Genomic DNA, 20176 nt, shown 5'->3' with positions numbered 1-20176 from the left:
TCCATGCTGTTTCTCAGGTCTGCATGGCTGCTCTCAAGATTGATATTCAGATTTCTCTGCATGTGCAGCTCCCCTATTGACATCATTGATGTAAGATTCTGTTCTTGGAGCCACATGGCAGATTATCATCTCTGCTTTTTGCTAGCTCTGTATGTGCAGATCCCCAGAGCACACAGAAAGAGGAGAGGTGAGAGATGCCATGCAGCAGATGGGAGTGCGGAACTGTGCCTGTAGAATCAGGAGGATGTTTCTCGACAGATAGGTACAGGCATATGTCAAATCAAGTGCCCAATGCACTCGTATCTCTTTAAGCACAGTACTTGGGTACTCAGTTTGTTCTTGTAAGTAACTCAGTTTTGCTCTAAAATAGATTGCAAGCATCTGGCCTCTTTGTATAGTAAAAATAAAAATGTGACTTGAACTCTCTGTACTTCAATAAAGAAATGAGTATTTTATTTTTCATCTTATACATTCTCTAAAATGATTCAACAAAGAAACCATTTCCCCCTCACCCCCCAACAAAGCATTTGTTAAATTGTTTCAGATGAGTATTTTGATAATACAACACAGGCCTCTTTAAAAAAAAAATTGAGTAGTAATATTGAATAAAAATGTATATCAGAATGCCTTCTCTGCTGAAGAATCCCAAAGCTATGGTGGCTAAATTATTCTATGCAAAGTCAGGGCGGAGAGAAAAAAGAATAAGTAGTGATGCTAGGAAAACAGAACAAAAGCTCCAACTTTTTTGTGTGTGTGTGTGCAATCTGTTACTTTGGTAATGGTGTGACTCCCGCTGTAGAATGAGCGGGCAGTATGGCCTTTCACAACCAGGGAACTGAGATTTGCAGCAAATGCCAGATCCATGCACAATGGAAGTGTCATTGCAGTCATCTCTTCCCCACTGGAAGTGTGGCTGTCTCAGCAGCGATACTGCCATTGGTTCCCTAGTAGCCTCGTTTGGGTATTACACGTCATGGAACAGAACTGATGCTGTTTCAAAGTAGCATTAACTTTCCTGATTTTAACCCTACAAATCTTTAGTCAGTAATCAGGGGAGCATGCCCTAAAGCAGCTACCTCCCATCCCTCCATTTCTTCTAATAGGTCTCCCACAACCAGCCTTCACCCTCTTTTTTTAAAATCCTTGATCTGTACGATGTGGTCTTGAATTGGTGTAGTGCAAGACTAATCATATGCACTAGCCCCATACACCCAGTATTGGTAGACAGTTACTCCCTTGCACAGTGCGCATCAGTTTGGAATTATATGCTATAACAAATGCATTTTGCACTCCCACTTGTCAAAGTTAGAATCAGGACTCACAATTTGTCAGACCACTCTGTTTTATTAGCACAGCGCTCTGCCAATAGCATTCAGAATATGTGAGCACCATGCAAGGCACAAACTATCTTATTTATACAGATAAAAGAGCGGGAATTAGACAAAGGGACAAAGAAAGCAAAACTGTAAAATTCACCTGGGGCACAGCATGCATATCCTACTTCCTTACTAACTCTTATGGATTTGAGGCTAATACTTCACCAATTGCCCTTAAATGGTGCAATTGTTCTATGTGAATGTCTGTATTCCTGTCACCTGGATTGCAGCATTCCAACAGTTTTGCTTAAAGGTACAGACAGCATTTCTTTAATCCTTTCTATTTTCACAATATAATTCATTCTACTTTCACACACTGAAATGCAGCTCTTTCTGGTGCACAGCAATTCTACGTAATAGGTTAAAAAAGGACACAAAGAATAATACTATGTCGTATTATAAATGCAGGGCACTTTAGTCAGATACAGCATAATGACTTAATCCCATTATCTTTGATAAATTGGCATTTAACTCCCTTGTTTTTGGAAGATGTCATGGGACCTTTAATGCAAGTAGTCAGGACCTCTTTAGATCTTCTCCAAATGGTGGCTCGGTCTGAGCCTTAAATGCCATACTGGGAGACTAGTTCAGCACTGCCTACCTCACCAGTGCCCCTTCCAGCAGCATTTTGGATTGTCTCTAGTGGAACCCCCTCCACCCCCCCACCCCCATCCATGTACTGATTGGCACAGTCTTGATTAGCATTTGAGGTCTAACAAGACTGTCAGAAGGTGGTGAGGCTTTGGAACATATGATTTCTATGTTATCAGAAAAACACAACAGTACACAAAATATGGCTTCCTGGAGGTGACATTGCAAACCATGGAGGGTTGAAATAGGTCCTGGATGATTTTGTTCTTTCAAGTCTTGTGCACTCATTGACTCAGCCCACTTCTAGCCAGACAGCTACTCTTCATAGCTTCTCCACCTCTGTGGTAGCCCTACCATAAAACAGGTTCTCAATGTTTTTGGTTTTTGTTTTTTGAAGCCCCTCCAACATGCTATTAAAAACTCCAGGGCACAGTGAGGGGGGGGGGGACTTGGGGCTTCTGTCCTACAGGTTGGGGGGGTGGGCACGTGCTAGTGGCTTCTGCCATGGGCCCCAGCCAGTCTAACACTGACCCTGCTTCACAGACTCCCTGAAACCAGCTTGCGGATCCCCAGTTGAGAACTGGGTCTTCACAGCTGCTGATATGGTCCCATCTCTGAGGCTTTCTCTCCCTTATATTTATTACCAGAGGTAGGAGGAACAGCGAAAGGATGCCTTATAAATGTCTGCAGGGACTGAGAGTCCGATAGCAAGAGATGAAAGGAATAGGGGTAAAGAGGAGGAAAGGAAAGAAAAGAAAGGAAGAGAGAGGGAGGGATAAGGAATGAATGGAATGGTTTCAGGGAGAGGCACGGGACACAACCAAAAATTGTAACTCAGAGAGGGCTTGGCTCAAAAAGTTTGAAAACTGCTGGGCTAACCCACTTTTCTGCTGTAATTGCCTACTTATCTGCTACTTATTCATGCTGTTCTGCAGGATGTGTGCCCTGTTCTCTTACACACACATGCACACAGAGCTGTCACCTATTTATAGAATCAGCATGAGCTCTAGTGAAAACCAATCAGATTTTTTAAATCCTCCAGGAGGTTTGTTTCTGTAACAGCACCCTTTAAAGAAGGGAAATCACTGGATAGGGGTACTGAAATACAGAGCCTGGTTTTGTCTTCATTCAGAATGCAAGTGAGGCACTGAGCAAGTACCACTGAAATAAACATTGACACCCACTGATTCTTTTTTAAAGGCTGGGGGAAAGGCATATAATAAAAGTGACAGCCATAGTAGATATCTGTACCTAAAAAGAGGGAAACAGGCTGTCTGAAATACTGGATTAGATTATGAAAAGTCTATATTTTTCTGATTGTGATTCATTCTGTTTGAAAAAAACTGTCCAATTTTTGCATTGTAGGAAGCAGTACAAAGCTATAAAAACGGAGGCAAATTGATTTCTCTGAGATTGCTGAATCCTTACCCAGCAGAAGCACAGACATGCTGCATCTTTTAGAGAAGACCATAAATTCAGTAGTACAACATGGATACATTATTAACATGAAATTGTGGAACTACGCTTAATACAGAGATACAGGCCAAGTTCAGTTTAGCATTCCTGTCCCTAAAGATGATATAGGAGAGAACATATCAAAATCAAGATAATTTTATAGCAGCTATCAAGCTGCTTTGTGGAGAAAAATTGTAACAGATGAGAGTTCAGATATATGTCTGGAACAAACATCTGCATTATCATTAGTCTCTCTGTAGAGCATTTACATGTCCTTGAGTTTCACAATTTAAAAAGATACTATCAAAAAAAGACCCAAGCAATATGAAAATAGAATGGAGTTTGTCCTGTACAAGAGATAGTAAATATCATCATTAAATCGACAACTTAGACTCTGAAAACTAAGATGTCAAAAATATAGCTCTTTTTGTGTGAGAGTTTAATATTTTTTAAATAATTAACTACTGGAAAAACTTGGCTCTGGGGACCAGTAATGGGTTCTAGACTTTCTTCCCTATAATGCCTCTTCCAAGTCCAAGGCAGATGTGTTGTGATCAAGGGCTGTTACCATCTGTAACAGATGAGATACAGTCTGGGAAATTATGTTTGTTATAGATTAGTATTAATGAAAATATGGTATAACTGTACACATGGGGATTTGAAGGCTATGGACAAGTCTGTCCTATTGTCTGAACTAATCCAGGGGAGGCAGAGATGCCTCTAGGAATGTTACCCTCATTTGAAAGATTCATAAATCAATTGGGACACACAAGGCTACACAGTAATGATCTAGCCCAGCAGGGGAGAAAACTGTTGTCTGTGAGGAAAGGCAGATACCTGTATATGTAAGTTATTATGGGAAGTGAAAGGAGATGAAGAGCAGAGATGCATGTAACCCTGAATAAAGTCAGAACCTATAATCAGGCTTGGGGACAGATTACATGTCTAAGAGCTCAAAGCTTATTTGAGCATTTTCTACATGGCTGCCAATGTGGGGGGTATCGCAAAGGGGGAAAAGGCTGATTCAGTGGGAGCCACTGAGCTGCTGGTATGCTGATAGGAAGGGGGTGGGGAGAGCCTCATGAAAGCTGACAGACTTCAGAGTAAATGCAATTCACTGTTCTGAAATGGTGAGATTATGCCTTGGCTGGCTGAGCTACTACTCAGGGTTAGGACTGAGGCCTGCTCTGTGCTGCAAAGGTAGTTGGACGTAAGCTGCTTTGTGTTGACCTAGCTGTGCGTGTCTGTGCTTAAATTTGTCTCCCACTGATGTAAGTTCCCCATTACAGCGACACAGTAACACCACCTCTTCAGGTGGCATTGAGCCGTGGTTGATGTGTTGCATCAACCTCAGTATAAGAGTAGACTCTGCGTTGACCCTAACAGTCCTCCGGCAGCTGTCCGTCAGTGCTTGACTCTGACTGCTCTGGTCACAATTGTGAACTCTACTGCCGAGTGGTCACGGATACTGGAAGCCCTCCACTCCCCCTTTTAAAACCCTGCGAATTTTTGAAATGCTTTTTCTGGATTGCCAAGCTTGGAAAGCACATTTTAGAAGCCCTCCACTGTTGTGCAGAACTGCCTGGCTGACCATGCCAGTTACATGCCCCAGATGTGCTCTGGTCTGAAGTAATATTAGATCTCCTGGGCCTGTGGGGAAAAGAGGCTGTGCCAGCATAGCTACGGGCCAGCCACAGAAATGTGGACATCTACGAGCAAATTGCATAGGGGATACAAGGGAAGGATGTAACGCATGGAAGTGAAGGAACTGTGGCAGGCATATCAGAAGGCCAGGGACACCAAGTAGGTATGGTGCCAAGCTGCGAATTTGCCACTTTTTACAAAGATCTACATGCCACGTTCAGCGTGTGGATACCGCTGAGGAGCCTGAGTCACAAGCCTCTGCTGTGAACAGTGAGCACTGTGAACAGTGGGGGGTGTGAAACGGGGGTCCAAGTATGCTGCAAGCCAGGAGCTGTTTGAGAATCCACCGAAGTCCAGTCAGTCCCAGCAGTTGAGCTGTGGGTCAGCCTGATGCAGGTAAGTATGTAAATGTATTTCCCGTTACAATGATGCTGGACACAGCTATTGCCTTTTCATTAATTTACTCATACTAGAAGAGGTAGCAGCACAACAAAGAGAGAGAGGTTTTTATCTGCTTCTCAATCTCCTGTACTTCTCAATCCCCTGTACAGTTAGAGGGGAGAGCTGTGCAGAGCTGTTTATGTACACAGGGATGTCTCTTGAATCCTCCTGAGAGATCTCGATGAAACTTTCATGGAGGTACTCTGCAATCCTCTCCTGTAGGCTTCTAAGGATGGCTACCATATTCTCTCTCTGCAGTGGCATGCTTTCCCATACCATTTGGTGATAAGTTTGGCGGGCAACATTGCAGTAAACAGGCTAGCAAAGTATGGACCCAAGTGCCTTCTGGAAGCCAGTAGCAGCTGTGCTTTGTGCCTTTGTCACCCTCGAGTAAGATATAAGCTAAAATCTCTATTGCCTGTGGAAAATGGTGCCAATATTCAGTACCGTTGCCCTACAGTCGTAGAATTGTCAAGAAGCATGTCTTATTTAAAGCTTTAGGGAGCACAGGAATGAAGTTCTAAATCTTAACTTTTACTTTTTGTTGTGACTATACTGACTTCACATACCACAACCATGGCTCTCACAGATCTGTGTGTGCGTATCTAAAATGGACATGAATGTTCCCTCACCTTCTTTAGCTCTGTTCCATACATCTAAGTTTTTTAATGTATTTTCTTTTAACTTGCACAGAATATTTTTGCAGTGTTTTTGTTACTCAATAAAATTCTATTGTTTGGAAAATAATTTAATCTTTATTCATTCCCAACATATGCTGCAGAACGCCTAGCAGTACTGAAAGCACTCTCTGACTAATTATTGTAGAGTGTGACACAACTCGTACGATCAGTAACAAATACAATCATAAATGTACACCATAAAAATTAATAGGTTCCTTGATACTGCTATATTCATAGATACGCACCACGAATCACACAATTCCTAACAAGTCATCAAACCGCAGGGACAGGTAGAGCACAATACACCACAATGAATTATTGTAACTCACAGTTAAAGGGCTCTTTCAAAGCCTCCCCCAACCAAATATAGCTCTGCTAGTAGCCCTTGTATCTGGCTGCTCAAACTCAGCAGCCACCCAGTCCACCTCCACCCAGGTGGCACTTTTCCCCTTTGCTTCACAGATATTATGCAAGACACGGCAGGCAGCTAGAACCATTGGGATTTTTTTCACTGAGATTCAGTCGTAAACAACGCAAGCATTTCTTCAGTCCTCTGAAAGTGCATTCAACTGTCATTCTGCACTTGCTGAGCCAGTAGTTAAATCTGTACTTGGTGCTCTCAGGGTGGCTAGTGTACTGCTTCGTGAGCCAGGGCATGAAGGGATAGGCTGCCTCTCGCAGGTTTGCTATTAACATTTCAACATTGCCAATGGTAATCTACTGGTTGGGAAAGCGAGTCCCTGCTTGGTAGCTTTCTGAACAGTCCTGTGCTCTTAAACATGGGAGCATCCTGCACCATCCCATACCGACCAATATTGATGCTGGTGAAGCATCCCTGGTGATCCACCAACACTTCCATAACCACGGAAAAGTAGCCCTTCCTGTTGATGGTACTCTGTGGCAAGATGGTGTGGTGCCAAAATAAGGATATGAGTGCCATCTATTGCCCTATTGCAATTCAGGACCTCCACTGCTGCAAAGCCATCCACACTGTCCTGCACGTTGCTGAGAATCTCAATCCTGTGTATCAGGAGACAAATTCTGACCCTGCACACTTGCATGACACTGACCCCCATGTGGATTTTCCAACTCCAAAACGATTTCCCACTGACTGGCACCAGTCGGGTGTTGCGAGTTTCAACAGTGGGATTTTCAGTTGCTTCTCCACTGTCAGTACCGCTCTCATTCTGGTGTCCTTGCGCAGGAGAGCTGGAGTGAGCTTGGCACATGCATTCAGGAGTGTGGCTTTACACATCAGAAATTTCTGTAACCACTGCTCATTGTCCAAAGTCTGTATTATGATGCAATCCCACCAGTCAATGCTTGCTTCTTGGGCCCAGAAGCAGCACTCTACTACCTGCTGTTGCTCTGGAAACACCAACAACTTTGAATTGGTTCTCCCTATGTTCCACAGCCATCTGTCTTCCATGAAATTGTATGTCCCCCCCCCCCCAAATTCTGTTGTTCTTGCAGCTCTGCAAATACTACAGGATCATGCATCTTGTGCTTGCAGTGCTTGTGACATTAATGCAGAGCTGTGCAGGATCTACACTTCCATCATAGATGGGGGACAGCAAGAATGGTGTCCCAGGTGTTTGGGATTTTTAATAAAGGGGAAAAAATCATGGGATATAGATGACATTTTGGGATGGTGAAAGTTGCATGCTGGGAAACTGACCCCTTGCTCCCAGTCACCCACGTGACTCGTTTCTGCCCCACCAGGCATTGCCAAAACTTACCAAAAGATAGTGTGGTGAATGGTGCTGAATTGCATGCTTAGATACGTATCCATGCACTGCACTGTTCATTGACACAAGCACTCCTGGTGAGCGTGCACAGCGCTGACACAAGGAGTTTAGTATCTCTTGTACATTAAAACATATACTGTTCCCATTTTCAAAAAGAAGTTGGCAGAGCACTTCTCCAGAGGTGATTGCTGCTCCCATAAAGACCTGTTCAAGGACCTGTGCTATTAGTACCAGCAATGCAGGAGTACTGCAGTGACTAGAGAGAGAAATGTATGTGGGCATATTAAACAGGTTTATGTGTATCTCAGGCACTGCTGCGAGTTACAATAATTCCTTGTAAAAGTACAGTTCTGTAACGCAATCAGGATGTATGATTTGACAGGCTTTGTCCAATTCCTAAAGGACTCGTCAGTTCTGCCACTGTGATAACCTTAGTCCCAGATTTGGACCTTAGCGTCCAAAATATGGGGGTTAGCATGAAAACCTCCAAGCTTAGTTACCAGCTTGGACCTGGTACCTGCTGCCACCACCCAAAAAATTAGAGTGTTTTGGGGCACTCTGGTCCCCCTGAAAAAACCTTCCCTGGGACCCCAAGACCCAAATCCCTTGAGTCTCACAACAAAGGGAAATAATCCTTTTTCCCTTCCCCCCTCCAGGTGCTCCTGGAGAGGTACACAGACACAAGCTCTGTGAATCCAAACAGAGTGAATCTCCCTCTCTGTTCCCAATCCTGGAAACAAAAAGTACTTTCCTATTCCCCCAGAGGGAATGCAAAATCAGGCTAGCAATTCAACACACAGATCTCCCCTTGATTTCTTCCTCCCACCAATTCCCTGGTGAGTACAGACTCAATTTCCCTGAAGTAAAGAAAAACTCCAACAGGTCTTAAAAGAAAGCTTTATATAAAAAGAAAGAAAAATACATACAAATGTTCTCTCTGTATTAAGATGATACAACACAGGGTCAATTGCTTAAAAGAATATTGAATAAACAGCCTTATTCAAAAAGAATACAAATCAAAGCACTCCAGCACTTATATTCATGCAAATACCAAAGAAAAGAAACCATAGAACTTACTATCTGATCTCTTTGTCCTTACACTTAGAAACAGAAGACTAGAAAGTAGAAACTACTTCTCCAAAGCTCAGAGAAAGCAGGCAGGCAGACAAAAGACTCAGAGACTCAATTCCCTCCACCCAAAGTTGAAAAAATCCGGTTTCCTGATTGGTCCTCTGGTCAGGTGCTTCAGGTGAAAGAGACATTAACCCTTAGCTATCTGTTTATGACACGCCCCCCAAATTGCAGACAGTGGGGAAGCTCACTGGCGGCGATTTCCTTCTAGAACTTGAAAATAAACAGATTAATACAACACATACACCTTTACATATACTCCTAAGTATATAACTAACAGACTTCTACATTTTAAGAACACTTTTTAACTACTGAATTCTGGGAAACTCTCACGGGAGAGTGCATCAGCTACTTTGTTAGAAGCTCCTGTGATGTGTTGAATTTCAAAATCAAAATCTTGGAGAGCTAAACTCCAACGAAGAAGTTTCTTGTTGTTCCCCTTGGCAGTATGAAGCCACTTTAGTGCAGCATGGTCAGTTTGTAGTTGGAACCGCCGTCCCCAAACATATGGGCGTAGCTTTTCCAGGGCGTACACAATGGCATAGCATTCCTTTTCACTGACTGACCAGTGACTTTCCCTCTCAGACAGTTTCTTGCTGAGAAACACGACAGGATGGAAGTTGTGATCTGTTGCTTCCTGCATGAGCACCGCTCCTATACCACGCTCAGATGCATCTGTGGTTACTAGGAATGGCTTGTCAAAATCCGGGGCCCTGAGCACAGGGTCAGACATGAGCGTCGCCTTAAGCTGGGTAAAGGCCTTTTGACACTCATCAGTCCACTTAACGGCATTTGGCTGGGTCTTTTTGGTCAGGTCGGTCAGTGGGGCAGCGATTTGGCTGTAGTGTGGTACAAATCGCCTGTAGTATCCGGCCAAGCCTAAGAAGGATTGGACCTGCTTCTTTGACTTTGGGACAGGCCACTTTTGGATAGCATCCACCTTGGCCTGTAGGGGGTTTATGGTTCCTCGACCCACCTGGTGCCCCAGGTAAGTCACTCTGTTTTGGCCTATTTGACACTTTTTGGCCTTAACAGTTAGTCCTGCCTGCCTGATGCGCTCAAAGACCTTTTGCAGGTGTAGTAGGTGTTTGGGCCAGGAGTCTGAAAAAATGGCCACATCATCGAGGTAGGCAACTGCAAATTCTCCCAGTCCAGCTAGTAGACCATCTACCAGCCTCTGGAAGGTGGCGGGTGCATTTCGAAGGCCGAAAGGAAGGACATTGAATTCATACACCCCCGCATGGGTGACGAATGCTGACCTCTCCTTGGCAGGTTCATCTAGCGGTACTTGCCAGTACCCCTTGGTTACATCTATTGTAGAGATGAACTGGGCACGTCCCAACTTCTCCAATAGCTCATCAGTACGTGGCATTGGATAGTTGTTCGGACGAGTTACAGCATTTAGCTTACGGTAGTCCACGCAAAAGCGTATTTCCCCATCTGGTTTGGGTACCAGAACCACTGGAGATGCCCATGCACTGGTAGATGAGCGGATTATACCCATCTGTAGCATGTTCTGGATCTCCCGTTCTATAGCAGCTTGGGCATGAGGAGACACCCGGTAAGGTGGGGTTCTGATTGGGTGAGCATTACCTGTATCAATGGAGTGGTATGCCCGTTCAGTCCGTCCTGGGGTGGCTGAGAACAATGGGGCGAAGCTAGTGCACAGCTCCTTGATTTGTCGCCGCTGCAGACGTTCCAGGGTGGTTGAGAGGTTCACCTCTTCCACGCCACCGTCTTTTTTCCCGTCGTAGTAGACACCGTCAGGCCACTCAGCATCATCTCCCTGGACTGTAAACTGACAAACCTGTAAGTCTCTGGAATAGAAAGGCTTGAGAGAATTAACATGGTACACTTTAGGCTTTAGTGAGGAATTGGGAAATGCTATGAGGTAGTTTACAGCTCCCAGGCGCTCTTGGACCGTGAAGGGCCCTTCCCATGATGCTTCCATCTTATGGGCCTGTTGCGCCTTCAAGACCATAACCTGGTCTCCTACCTTGAAGGAACGTTCTCTGGCATGTCTGTCATACAAGACCTTTTGCTCTTCCTGAGCATCCTTTAGATTCTCTCTTGCAAGGGCTAAAGAGTGTCGGAGGGTGCTTTGTAGGTTGCTTACAAAGTCCAGAATGTTAGTTCCTGGAGAAGGCGTAAACCCCTCCCATTGCTGCTTCACCAACTGTAAGGGCCCCTTAACCTCGTGACCATACACAAGTTCAAATGGTGAAAACCCTAAACTGGGATGTGGTACAGCCCTGTAGGCAAACAGCAACTGCTGCAACACTAGGTCCCAATTATTGGAGAATTCGTTGATGAATTTTCGTATCATGGCCCCCAAAGTTCCATTGAACCTTTCCACCAGGCCATTGGTTTGATGGTGGTATGGGGTGGCAACCAAGTGATTCACCCCATGAGTTTCCCACAGTTTTTCCATGGTCCCTGCCAGGAAATTAGACCCTGAATCTGTAAGGATGTCAGAGGGCCAACCTACCCTGGCAAAGATGTCTGTTAGGGCCAGGCACACAGTGTTAGCCCTGGTGTTGCCTAGAGCTACTGCTTCTGGCCATCGGGTAGCAAAGTCCACTAAAGTCAGTACGTACTGCTTTCTTCTGGGCGTCTATTTTGGGAAAGGGCCCAGAATATCCACAGCTACTCGCTGAAATGGGACCTCAATTATGGGGAGTGGCTGGAGAGGGGCCTTGACCTGGTCTTGAGGCTTTCCCACTCTTTGGCATACCTCACAAGACCGGACATACTTGGCAACGTCCTTGCCTATCCCCTCCCAGTGGAAGGACTTCCCCAACCTGTCTCTGGTTCTGTTCACCCCAGCATGGCCACTGGGATGATCATGGGCTAAGCTTAAGAGCTTCCCCCGGTACTTAGTTGGAACCACCAACTGTTTTTGCGGCTGCCATTCTTCCCGGTGTCCACCAGAAAGAATTTCCTTGTATAAAAGTCCTTGGTCTATAATAAACCGGGATCGATTAGAAGAGCTGAGAGGCGGTGGGGTGCTCCGTGCCGCCGCCCAAGCTTTCTGAAGGCTGTCATCCGCTTCCTGCTCAGTCTGGCTCGCTGGCGCCCTCTGGCGTTGAGTTTGAAGATGTGGTTGCACTTGCTGGTGCTGGTTGCTGTTCCAGTTCCGGGCCTGGGACTGGAGGTGCTGTGGCTGTTTCAGTGGTTGGCATGGAATCCGGGTCCACTACCTCTGTCTGGGTCTCTGGTAACACAGACGGGGCCTCTGTGGACGGCTCAGGAACAGGAATGGGTCTGGAAGCTTGCCTGGTTTGGCTACGTGTAACCATTCCCACTCTCTTGGCCCGCCTCACCTGGTTGGCCAAGTCTTCCCCCAGTAGCATGGGGATAGGATAATTGTCATAGACTGCAAAAGTCCACATTCCTGACCAGCCTTTATACTGGACAGGCAGTTGAGCTGTAGGCAAGTCTACAGCTTGTGACATGAAGGGGTAAATTGTAACTTTGGCCTTTGGGTTGATGAATTTGGGGTCAACGAAGGATTGGTGGATAGCTGACACTTGTGCCCCCGTGTCTCTCCACGCAGTAACCTTCTTTCCGCCCACTCTCAAATTTTCCCTTCGCTCCAAGAGTATTTGAGAGGCATCCGGGCCTGGGGATCTTTGAGGTGATGGTGCTGTAATGAATTGCACTCGCATGGTGTTCTTGGGACAGTTGGCCTTGATATGTCCCAGTTCATTACACTTAAAGCATCTTCCATCTGATGGGTCACTGGGCCGAGGTGAGTTACTGGAGACTGGTGAGGTTGAAGGGTAGGGTATCTGTGGCTTTACTTGGGTGGTATGTGGGGTCTTTGGCTGTCCTCGGTTGTAGGGTTTATGGTCTGTGTGCCCCCTGAGGTAATTGTTCCCCTTGCCAGTAGCTTTCTTGCTTTCTGCCAGTTCCATCCATTTGGCTCCAATCTCCCCCGCCTCAGCGATATCTTTGGGATTTCCATCTTGTATGTACCGTGTGATGTTTTCAGGAACACCATCCAAGAACTGCTCCATTTGTATGAGGAGGTGCAGTTCTTCCAAGGTTTGAATGTTGTTTCCTGTTATCCAGGCCTCATAGTTTTTTGCAATGTAGTAGGCGTGTTTGGGAAATGACACCTCTGGTTTCCACTTTTGGGTTCTGAAGCGCCGACGGGCATGATCTGGGGTTATCCCCATTCTGTATCTGGCCTTGGTTTGAAAAAGTTTATAGTCATTCATTTGCTGCTTAGGCATTTCAGCTGCCACCTCTGCTAAAGGTCCACTGAGCTGTGACCTTAATTCTACCATGTACTGGTCTTCGGGAATGCTGTACCCAAGACAGGCTCTTTCAAAATTTTCCAAGGCCTCGGTGTCATCCCCTGCCTTGTAGGTGGGAAATTTCCTGTGCTGTGGAGCAATAATGGGCGCCGGGTTGTTAGGGTTGGCTGGCACATGCAGCCCAGCTTTGGCCAACTCCAGTTCATGTTTTCTCTGTTTTTCCTTCTCTTCATTCTCTTTTTGGTGTTTTTCCATTTCTTTTTGGTGTTTTTCCATGTCTCGGCGGTGGGCCGCCTCTTCTTCTGCTTGTTTCCTTCGGTAGGCCAACTCATCTTCTTCTAGTTTTCTTTTGTGTGCTGCCTCTTGGGCTGCCTGTTCTCTTTGGAAGGCTGCCAGTTTGATGCTTTCTTCCTTTTCTTTCATCTCCATCTGTCGCCTGTGTTCAGCTTCTTTGTATTGCTCTTGGGCCTCAATTTTTGCCTTAGAAGTCATGGTTCCTGTTTTCTTGTGTTGGGGTGCCCTCCGGTGTTTATCTTCTGAACTGCAGGTTCTCTGTTGCCTCCTGAAGTCTGCCTAGCAACAGTGCCTTTAGCTAATTTTCAATGTTAAGTAAACCTGAAAAACCACTTTATTTGCATTCATATAGTGCTGGTAATGACTCTCAATGGGAGTGCTATTGTGTGACAAAAGACCCTCAACAGTCTCTTAATGGCTTCTCGCTTAACATGCAAGCCACAAACTGCCAGAGAGAGCAGAAAAAAAAATTCTCTCTGGTTCCCTTTTAAAACCAACTGTTTCTCTCTGCTAAAAAGCCCTTAGCAGAGAAAAGAAAAATATAATATTCCTACTGGCTTCTGGATTCTGTCTATATCCCACCACTGCTACACCATATCATAACCTTAGTCCCAGATTTGGACCTTAGCGTCCAAAATATGGGGGTTAGCATGAAAACCTCCAAGCTTAGTTACCAGCTTGGACCTGGTACCTGCTGCCACCACCCAAAAAATTAGAGTGTTTTGGGGCACTCTGGTCCCCCTGAAAAACCTTCCCTGGGACCCCAAGACCCAAATCCCTTGAGTCTCACAACAAAGGGAAATAATCCTTTTTCCCTTCCCCCCTCCAGGTGCTCCTGGAGAGGTACACAGACACAAGCTCTGTGAATCCAAACAGAGTGAATCTCCCTCTCTGTTCCCAATCCTGGAAACAAAAAGTACTTTCCTATTCCCCCAGAGGGAATGCAAAATCAGGCTAGCAATTCAACACACAGATCTCCCCTTGATTTCTTCCTCCCACCAATTCCCTGGTGAGTACAGACTCAATTTCCCTGAAGTAAAGAAAAACTCCAACAGGTCTTAAAAGAAAGCTTTATATAAAAAGAAAGAAAGAAAAATACATACAGATGTTCTCTCTGTATTAAGATGATACAACACAGGGTCAATTGCTTAAAAGAATATTGAATAAACAGCCTTATTCAAAAAGAATACAAATCAAAGCACTCCAGCACTTATATTCATGCAAATACCAAAGAAAAGAAACCATAGAACTTACTATCTGATCTCTTTGTCCTTACACTTAGAAACAGAAGACTAGAAAGTAGAAACTACTTCTCCAAAGCTCAGAGAAAGCAGGCAGGCAGACAAAAGACTCAGAGACTCAATTCCCTCCACCCAAAGTTGAAAAAATCCGGTTTCCTGATTGGTCCTCTGGTCAGGTGCTTCAGGTGAAAGAGACATTAACCCTTAGCTATCTGTTTATGACAGCCACCACAACTGATACCCATATTGGAAGTCTCAGTAAGAAGTGAGGTTTGAATGAACATAGAACTAAGCTACCCTTTCGCTCCTAAAGGTGGCTCTCTAGCTTCGTAATGAGAGACATTGGCAAAGCCACATGGAGAAGCCTAAACTACTGTTATGAGCTGGGTAAAACCCTGTCAAACTGTGAATGAGCAAATGAGCACTTAATGTAAGATAATTTAAGACAGGTAGGGGGCCACACCTGAAAAAAGACCTGTTAGGCTATGTGTACATGTCGAAGAAAAACTGGGGCACTGAATCTTGGAGCCAGGGTCAATTGACTTGGTCTTATGAGCTGCAGGGCTAAAAATACAATGTAGACATTCCTATTTGGGCTGAAGCCTGGGCTCTGAAATTCACTGAGGGTCGGGGTGTCTGAGCGCAGGTGCCAACCTGAGTGGGAACATGTACATGGCTGTGGGGATAAAAACAACAAAGCCCAAGTCAATTGTGCTGGGCTCTGAGTGTTTGCTACAGGTTTTTCTTTACAATGTAGACATGCCCTTAGAGTCTGCCCAGAAACTCACCCATAGCCATGGGGCATTGTGAATAGCTGGGGTGTGGAAGGGGAGGATTTGAGAGAACACACGAACTGAGAACAGACCAGAACAGAGAGGCAGGAAGGCCAAGCAGCACAGTGATCCTGGGAAAGCTAGACATCACTTTGGATCTTAAGTTGGCAACAGAGACTTGGGGTTTGTGAGCTAAGAAACTGCTTCTTTTGTTCTTGATTCCTCCTGCATTTGGAGGAGCAGAATTTTTTTACATTCCTTGTAAATAAGATTTTGTCAAAGAAAATACCAGATGTTTCACTTTCTACTTCTATCTGGAACATACCTAGAGCCCTGAATGTTGAGTAGCTTCTTTGGGTCAAAAAGTAGATTAAAGTCCTCTATCTTCAGAACTGTAAATCCAGCACTTTTCACAAGCACAAAGTTTTTCCTAGGAATTACAATAACTGATTTGCTTTTAATATACTGGTATGTGTATTTTGACTGGTGATTTGGATTCCTTTGGGTGTTGCCTGAGTAAGGGCTGCAGAAAAAGCCTTCTGAGTTCTGTTTCCATTATTGACGTCTTACCTGTTCTGTTTTTCTCTCCAGTGTTGTTAATAACAATACTTGTAGTGGAAGGGATTGCTGTGGCACAGAAGACACAAGGTACAGTATTGACAAGATTTTCTTTACGAAAAAAACCCCTTAAATTTCTTTTAATTTTAAATAAAGTAAGCTGGGTAGATACAGGAAATCAGAAATGCTTTCTTGTTAAGATATTTCACTTGCACTAATAGTACTTTGTAAGATTTACTTCTGTTTTTATATTTTTTTCTTCATTGCATTTCGTTTTGCCAAATGAATACAATTCTTATTGCAAATAAAAAATAGTTAACTGCAAATAACCAACTATCTTTTTCATATCCAGATCAGTTCAGTCCTTTATAGGTAGAACAAAACAGTAGAGAGCCCTCCATTTTCTGTGTATGTCAGCAAGCCTTTCCAATTTTTTAATAGGTCTCCATTTCCCCCAGAATGTTAGGAGACAGTCCCCATTTGGGGATGGGGAAGAGGCAAATGGCTTTACAAGCCAGTTTCTCCCTTGAGTTGGAATAACCTGCATAGGAGAGAGAGAATTCCTTGAGTTGACACTTGCAGAATTTCTTTTGATTTCTTCTGCAGAAAAGACTGAGTCACAACCCTCAGGCTCCAGAATTCTCCCAAGATTCTTGTGTATTTTGGAGGGACCCACTAGAGCAGGGCTCGACAACCTTTCAGAAGTACTGTGCTGAGTCTTCATTTAGTCACTCTAATTTAAGGTTTTGCGTCCCAGTAATACATTTTAATGTTTTTAGAAGGTCTCTTTCTCTAAGTCTATAATATATAACTAAACTGTTGTATGTAAATAAGGTTTTTAAAATGTTTAAGAAGCTTCATTTAAAATTAAAATGCGGAGTCCCGTCCTCCACAACCGGTGACCAGGACCCGGGTAGTGTGAGTGCCACTGAAAATCAGCTTGCATGCTGCCTTTGGCACGTGTGCCATAGGTTGCCTACCCCTGCACTAGAGGCTGCTAGAAACTCCTTTCACCATGGAATCCTTCTCAAAAGCCCAGTTCTCCAGTGTATAAGGAAAAGTTGCATATGTACATTATGGTTGCTTCCCTTGTGAGAAAGGGAGAATCTAGCAGAAACCCAGTTGTCCTGCCCTACCCTTTCAAAGCCTGCAGATCTTAAACTCCACCAAGGAATATCCTAGTGGTAAGATGGTAGAAAGGTGGCAGGGAAATCTGTACCTGGAGGGCATAGCTCCAGGGAGGTATCTGGTATGGTATCTTAATTTATCAAACCAATTAACCTCAGGGCAGGGATCACAGTTTTCTGTGTCTGTACAGATCCCAGTTCCAGATTAGGGCCTCTCAAACTAGTGCAATATTTCTTGTTTAGTATTAACACTGCCATGTTTAGCAATAACTATTTTAAACATTGTAAGTATTGTAATGAACCACATGCTATAGATGAAGGTCTTTAATTCAAGAACATGTGATTGAGTGCATTCCTGAATCAGGCCAACAGCAGTAATGTGAACAGAGAAATCAAGTGTCCAGTCCTGCTAAGCCTTGCCCTTGAACTTCAGTGGGTCAGACTTGCATATGAATGGGGAAGAAAATGAGTGGTAATGTTGAGTGGTTTTTGTTTTTTTTTTCTGTACCAGTTTAGTGCATTGTAAAGGAGTACAGCAGTATTGCATGCCACAGTGACTTCACTGAAAAGAAGAATGTACTCAAGATTCTAACTCACATCACAGGTTCCCTGCCACTCCTCAGTAATAACTATGCAGATTTGAATTTCCAAAATAGTGGGTAGGATATGTCATGCTGCTAAACTATAATGTGCTTTTTACAGAAATAAAATCCCTTTGCTAAATAGGGACAGCTGGCTAGTATGATAAGAGGATCTGCAGGTAGCACCAGCTGTCTCTTCCCTCTGACAGTGCCGCACCCTAAGAGATACTGTTCCCAGTGGATTATTTTTGGTAAATTCTCTCGTCGTAGTATAGAAGTGTGACTTTTCTTTTTAAAGGTGGGCAGAATATTGCCGTGAACCACATACCATCTACCCAGTGTGACAGCTGGGTTCGGACAAGCAATGGAGGCCATTTTGCTTCACCAAACTATCCTAATTTGTACCCACCAAACCAGGAGTGTATCTACATTTTAGAAGGTACTAACATCCTCTTTCTCCTTTGGTGTATTGTATTCTTACTGTTGACAGTGTAGGAAGTGGAACTGTTCGGCTATTCTGTTCATATTAAGTAAAGTCACTTGGGCAATATTGGTAGTATATTGATTCGCTTCTGCAGATGTTAAGCTGAATAAGGAGGGGACACATTGGGGCTGCAAAACAGTAACTACAAATTCCTGGAATATTTAAACATTTATGAATTAATACAAAAAAAACCCTTATTTAGTGACAGGGATGTATCAGGTCCCACCCAAATCCTTGAAAGCATAGAAACAACAAGTTTAAGAAGTTTTCAGCTTTCCCCACCATTGTCACATCATCTACGGTACTAATGCACTCCAAAAGGGACACTCCGTCATCTCCACCACTTCAGAAAGATCTGTCCCCATCTTCGTCCAACTCCGTGTCATGCAGAACCTCAGAGCTTCATGCTCGCGTGTATCCAGGGCTGGCTCTAGCAATTTCACCGCCCCAAGCACGGTGGCATGCCGCGGGGGGCGCTCTGCCACTCGCCGGTCCGCGGCTCCAGTGGACCTACCGCAGGCATTTATGTGGAGGGTCCGATGGTCCTGCGGCTCCAGTGGAGCTGCCGCAGGCGTGTCTGTGGGAGGTCCACTGGAGCTGCGGGACCAGCGGACTGTCCACAGCCATGCCTGCGGCAGCTCCACTGGAACTGCCTGCCGCCCTTCTAGCAACTGGCAGAGCGCCCCCTGCAGCGTGCCGCCCCAAGCACGTGCTTGGCGCGCTGTGGCCCGGAGCCAGCCCTGCCTGTATCAGCAGGTAGACATGCATCTGACTGTCATGTAGCCTGTTCATTTGCAAATGTAGGGTGCTCCAGTGTGGCTGAGCTCACTCTTAAGGTTGTGTGAGATGGGGGGGGGGGAAATCCCATTAACTCAAAACAAAAATTACTGCAGTGAGAGCTTGCGGAGTAAGGACTACAGGACTTGAGCTACACTGAACAGATTCCTCTCATAGGGATTAACATAAAACCAGTTACGTCCATAGAAAGACCCCCACACTGACTTCAGTGGGATTGTCCTCAAGCCTCTAGTGATGAAACTAAGTATTCAGGTGTCACTGCAAGTCTCCTTTACAATATCCTGTAGTGAGTTTTCAGTTTCAGTGGTGTCTTATCCGTGTATGCTTGCTATATAGTGTTTGGGTTTTCTCTTGTATGCGTTTATGGTCCTTTGTGTCTTATTTATGACTGAATATACTTAGAGGCAGATATTCTGCCATGCTCTGATCCCTTTGCCCTGCGCAGGCCACGTGGAATGTGCTGAGATTGGCCACAGACTCCTACCTGGAAATTTCCCCGGCATGAGGGAGTTCCTAACAGGCAGAGAACTGGTTCCTCTGCCTCCCTCCCTACAACCCCCAGTGCAAGGATGTGGAAGGGGCATGGGCAAGTACAATGCCCTCCAGCAATTTCCAGATGGTATATAGTCCCTTAGGTGTCACTGCAAGCTAGTAGATGTTAGAGCAGCTCCATGCTTCTCTATTGCACAAATCAAAGTCGAAAAGATTAATTTGATACAGTATATACCTGGTGTGACTTGAGGTGCCCAGGGTAGCTCACAATTAAAATGCCCAGTGCAGGCTTCAAAAAGGAGAGCAGATTGTCCCAAAAGTGGTGGTTAACATTGTAGTTAGATTCACACACTGTGCTCCTCATCCATCACGCTGGTTATCAAGAAGCTTTTTTTTTTTAAAGGGAAATCACACAGCCCCTTTTAATGCATTGCAGTCTCTTGCACCCAACGAGCAAATAGGTCCAATAAAGTGAGAAGTTATTTAAAACTCTACTCACT

General features: G+C 44.7%; 2 protein-coding genes across 6 annotated transcripts in view; one reads left to right on the top strand and one right to left on the bottom strand.

The window, feature by feature from the left end:
* The window catches only part of LOC127034347 (borealin-2-like), a 189665-nt gene that overhangs the window by 25901 nt on the left and 143588 nt on the right, over window positions 1-20176 (bottom strand). The gene's annotated exons all lie outside the window — the stretch shown is intronic.
* NETO2 (neuropilin and tolloid like 2) overlaps window positions 1-20176 on the top strand; it is a 52687-nt gene that overhangs the window by 8980 nt on the left and 23531 nt on the right. For all 5 annotated transcript variants that reach the window (XM_050923085.1, XM_050923086.1, XM_050923083.1 and 2 more), the window contains exons 2-3: window positions 16228-16284; window positions 18201-18341. In XM_050923085.1, the coding sequence (XP_050779042.1) occupies window positions 16228-16284; window positions 18201-18341 (198 nt within the window). The remainder of the gene's footprint in view (window positions 1-16227; window positions 16285-18200; window positions 18342-20176) is intronic.

Source organism: Gopherus flavomarginatus, chromosome 14 (genome assembly GCF_025201925.1).
Source record: "Gopherus flavomarginatus isolate rGopFla2 chromosome 14, rGopFla2.mat.asm, whole genome shotgun sequence".
Lineage (NCBI taxonomy): Eukaryota > Metazoa > Chordata > Testudines > Testudinidae > Gopherus > Gopherus flavomarginatus.
The sequence above is the reverse complement of the archived record's forward strand: the minus strand, read 5'-3'. Positions and strand labels throughout refer to the sequence as shown.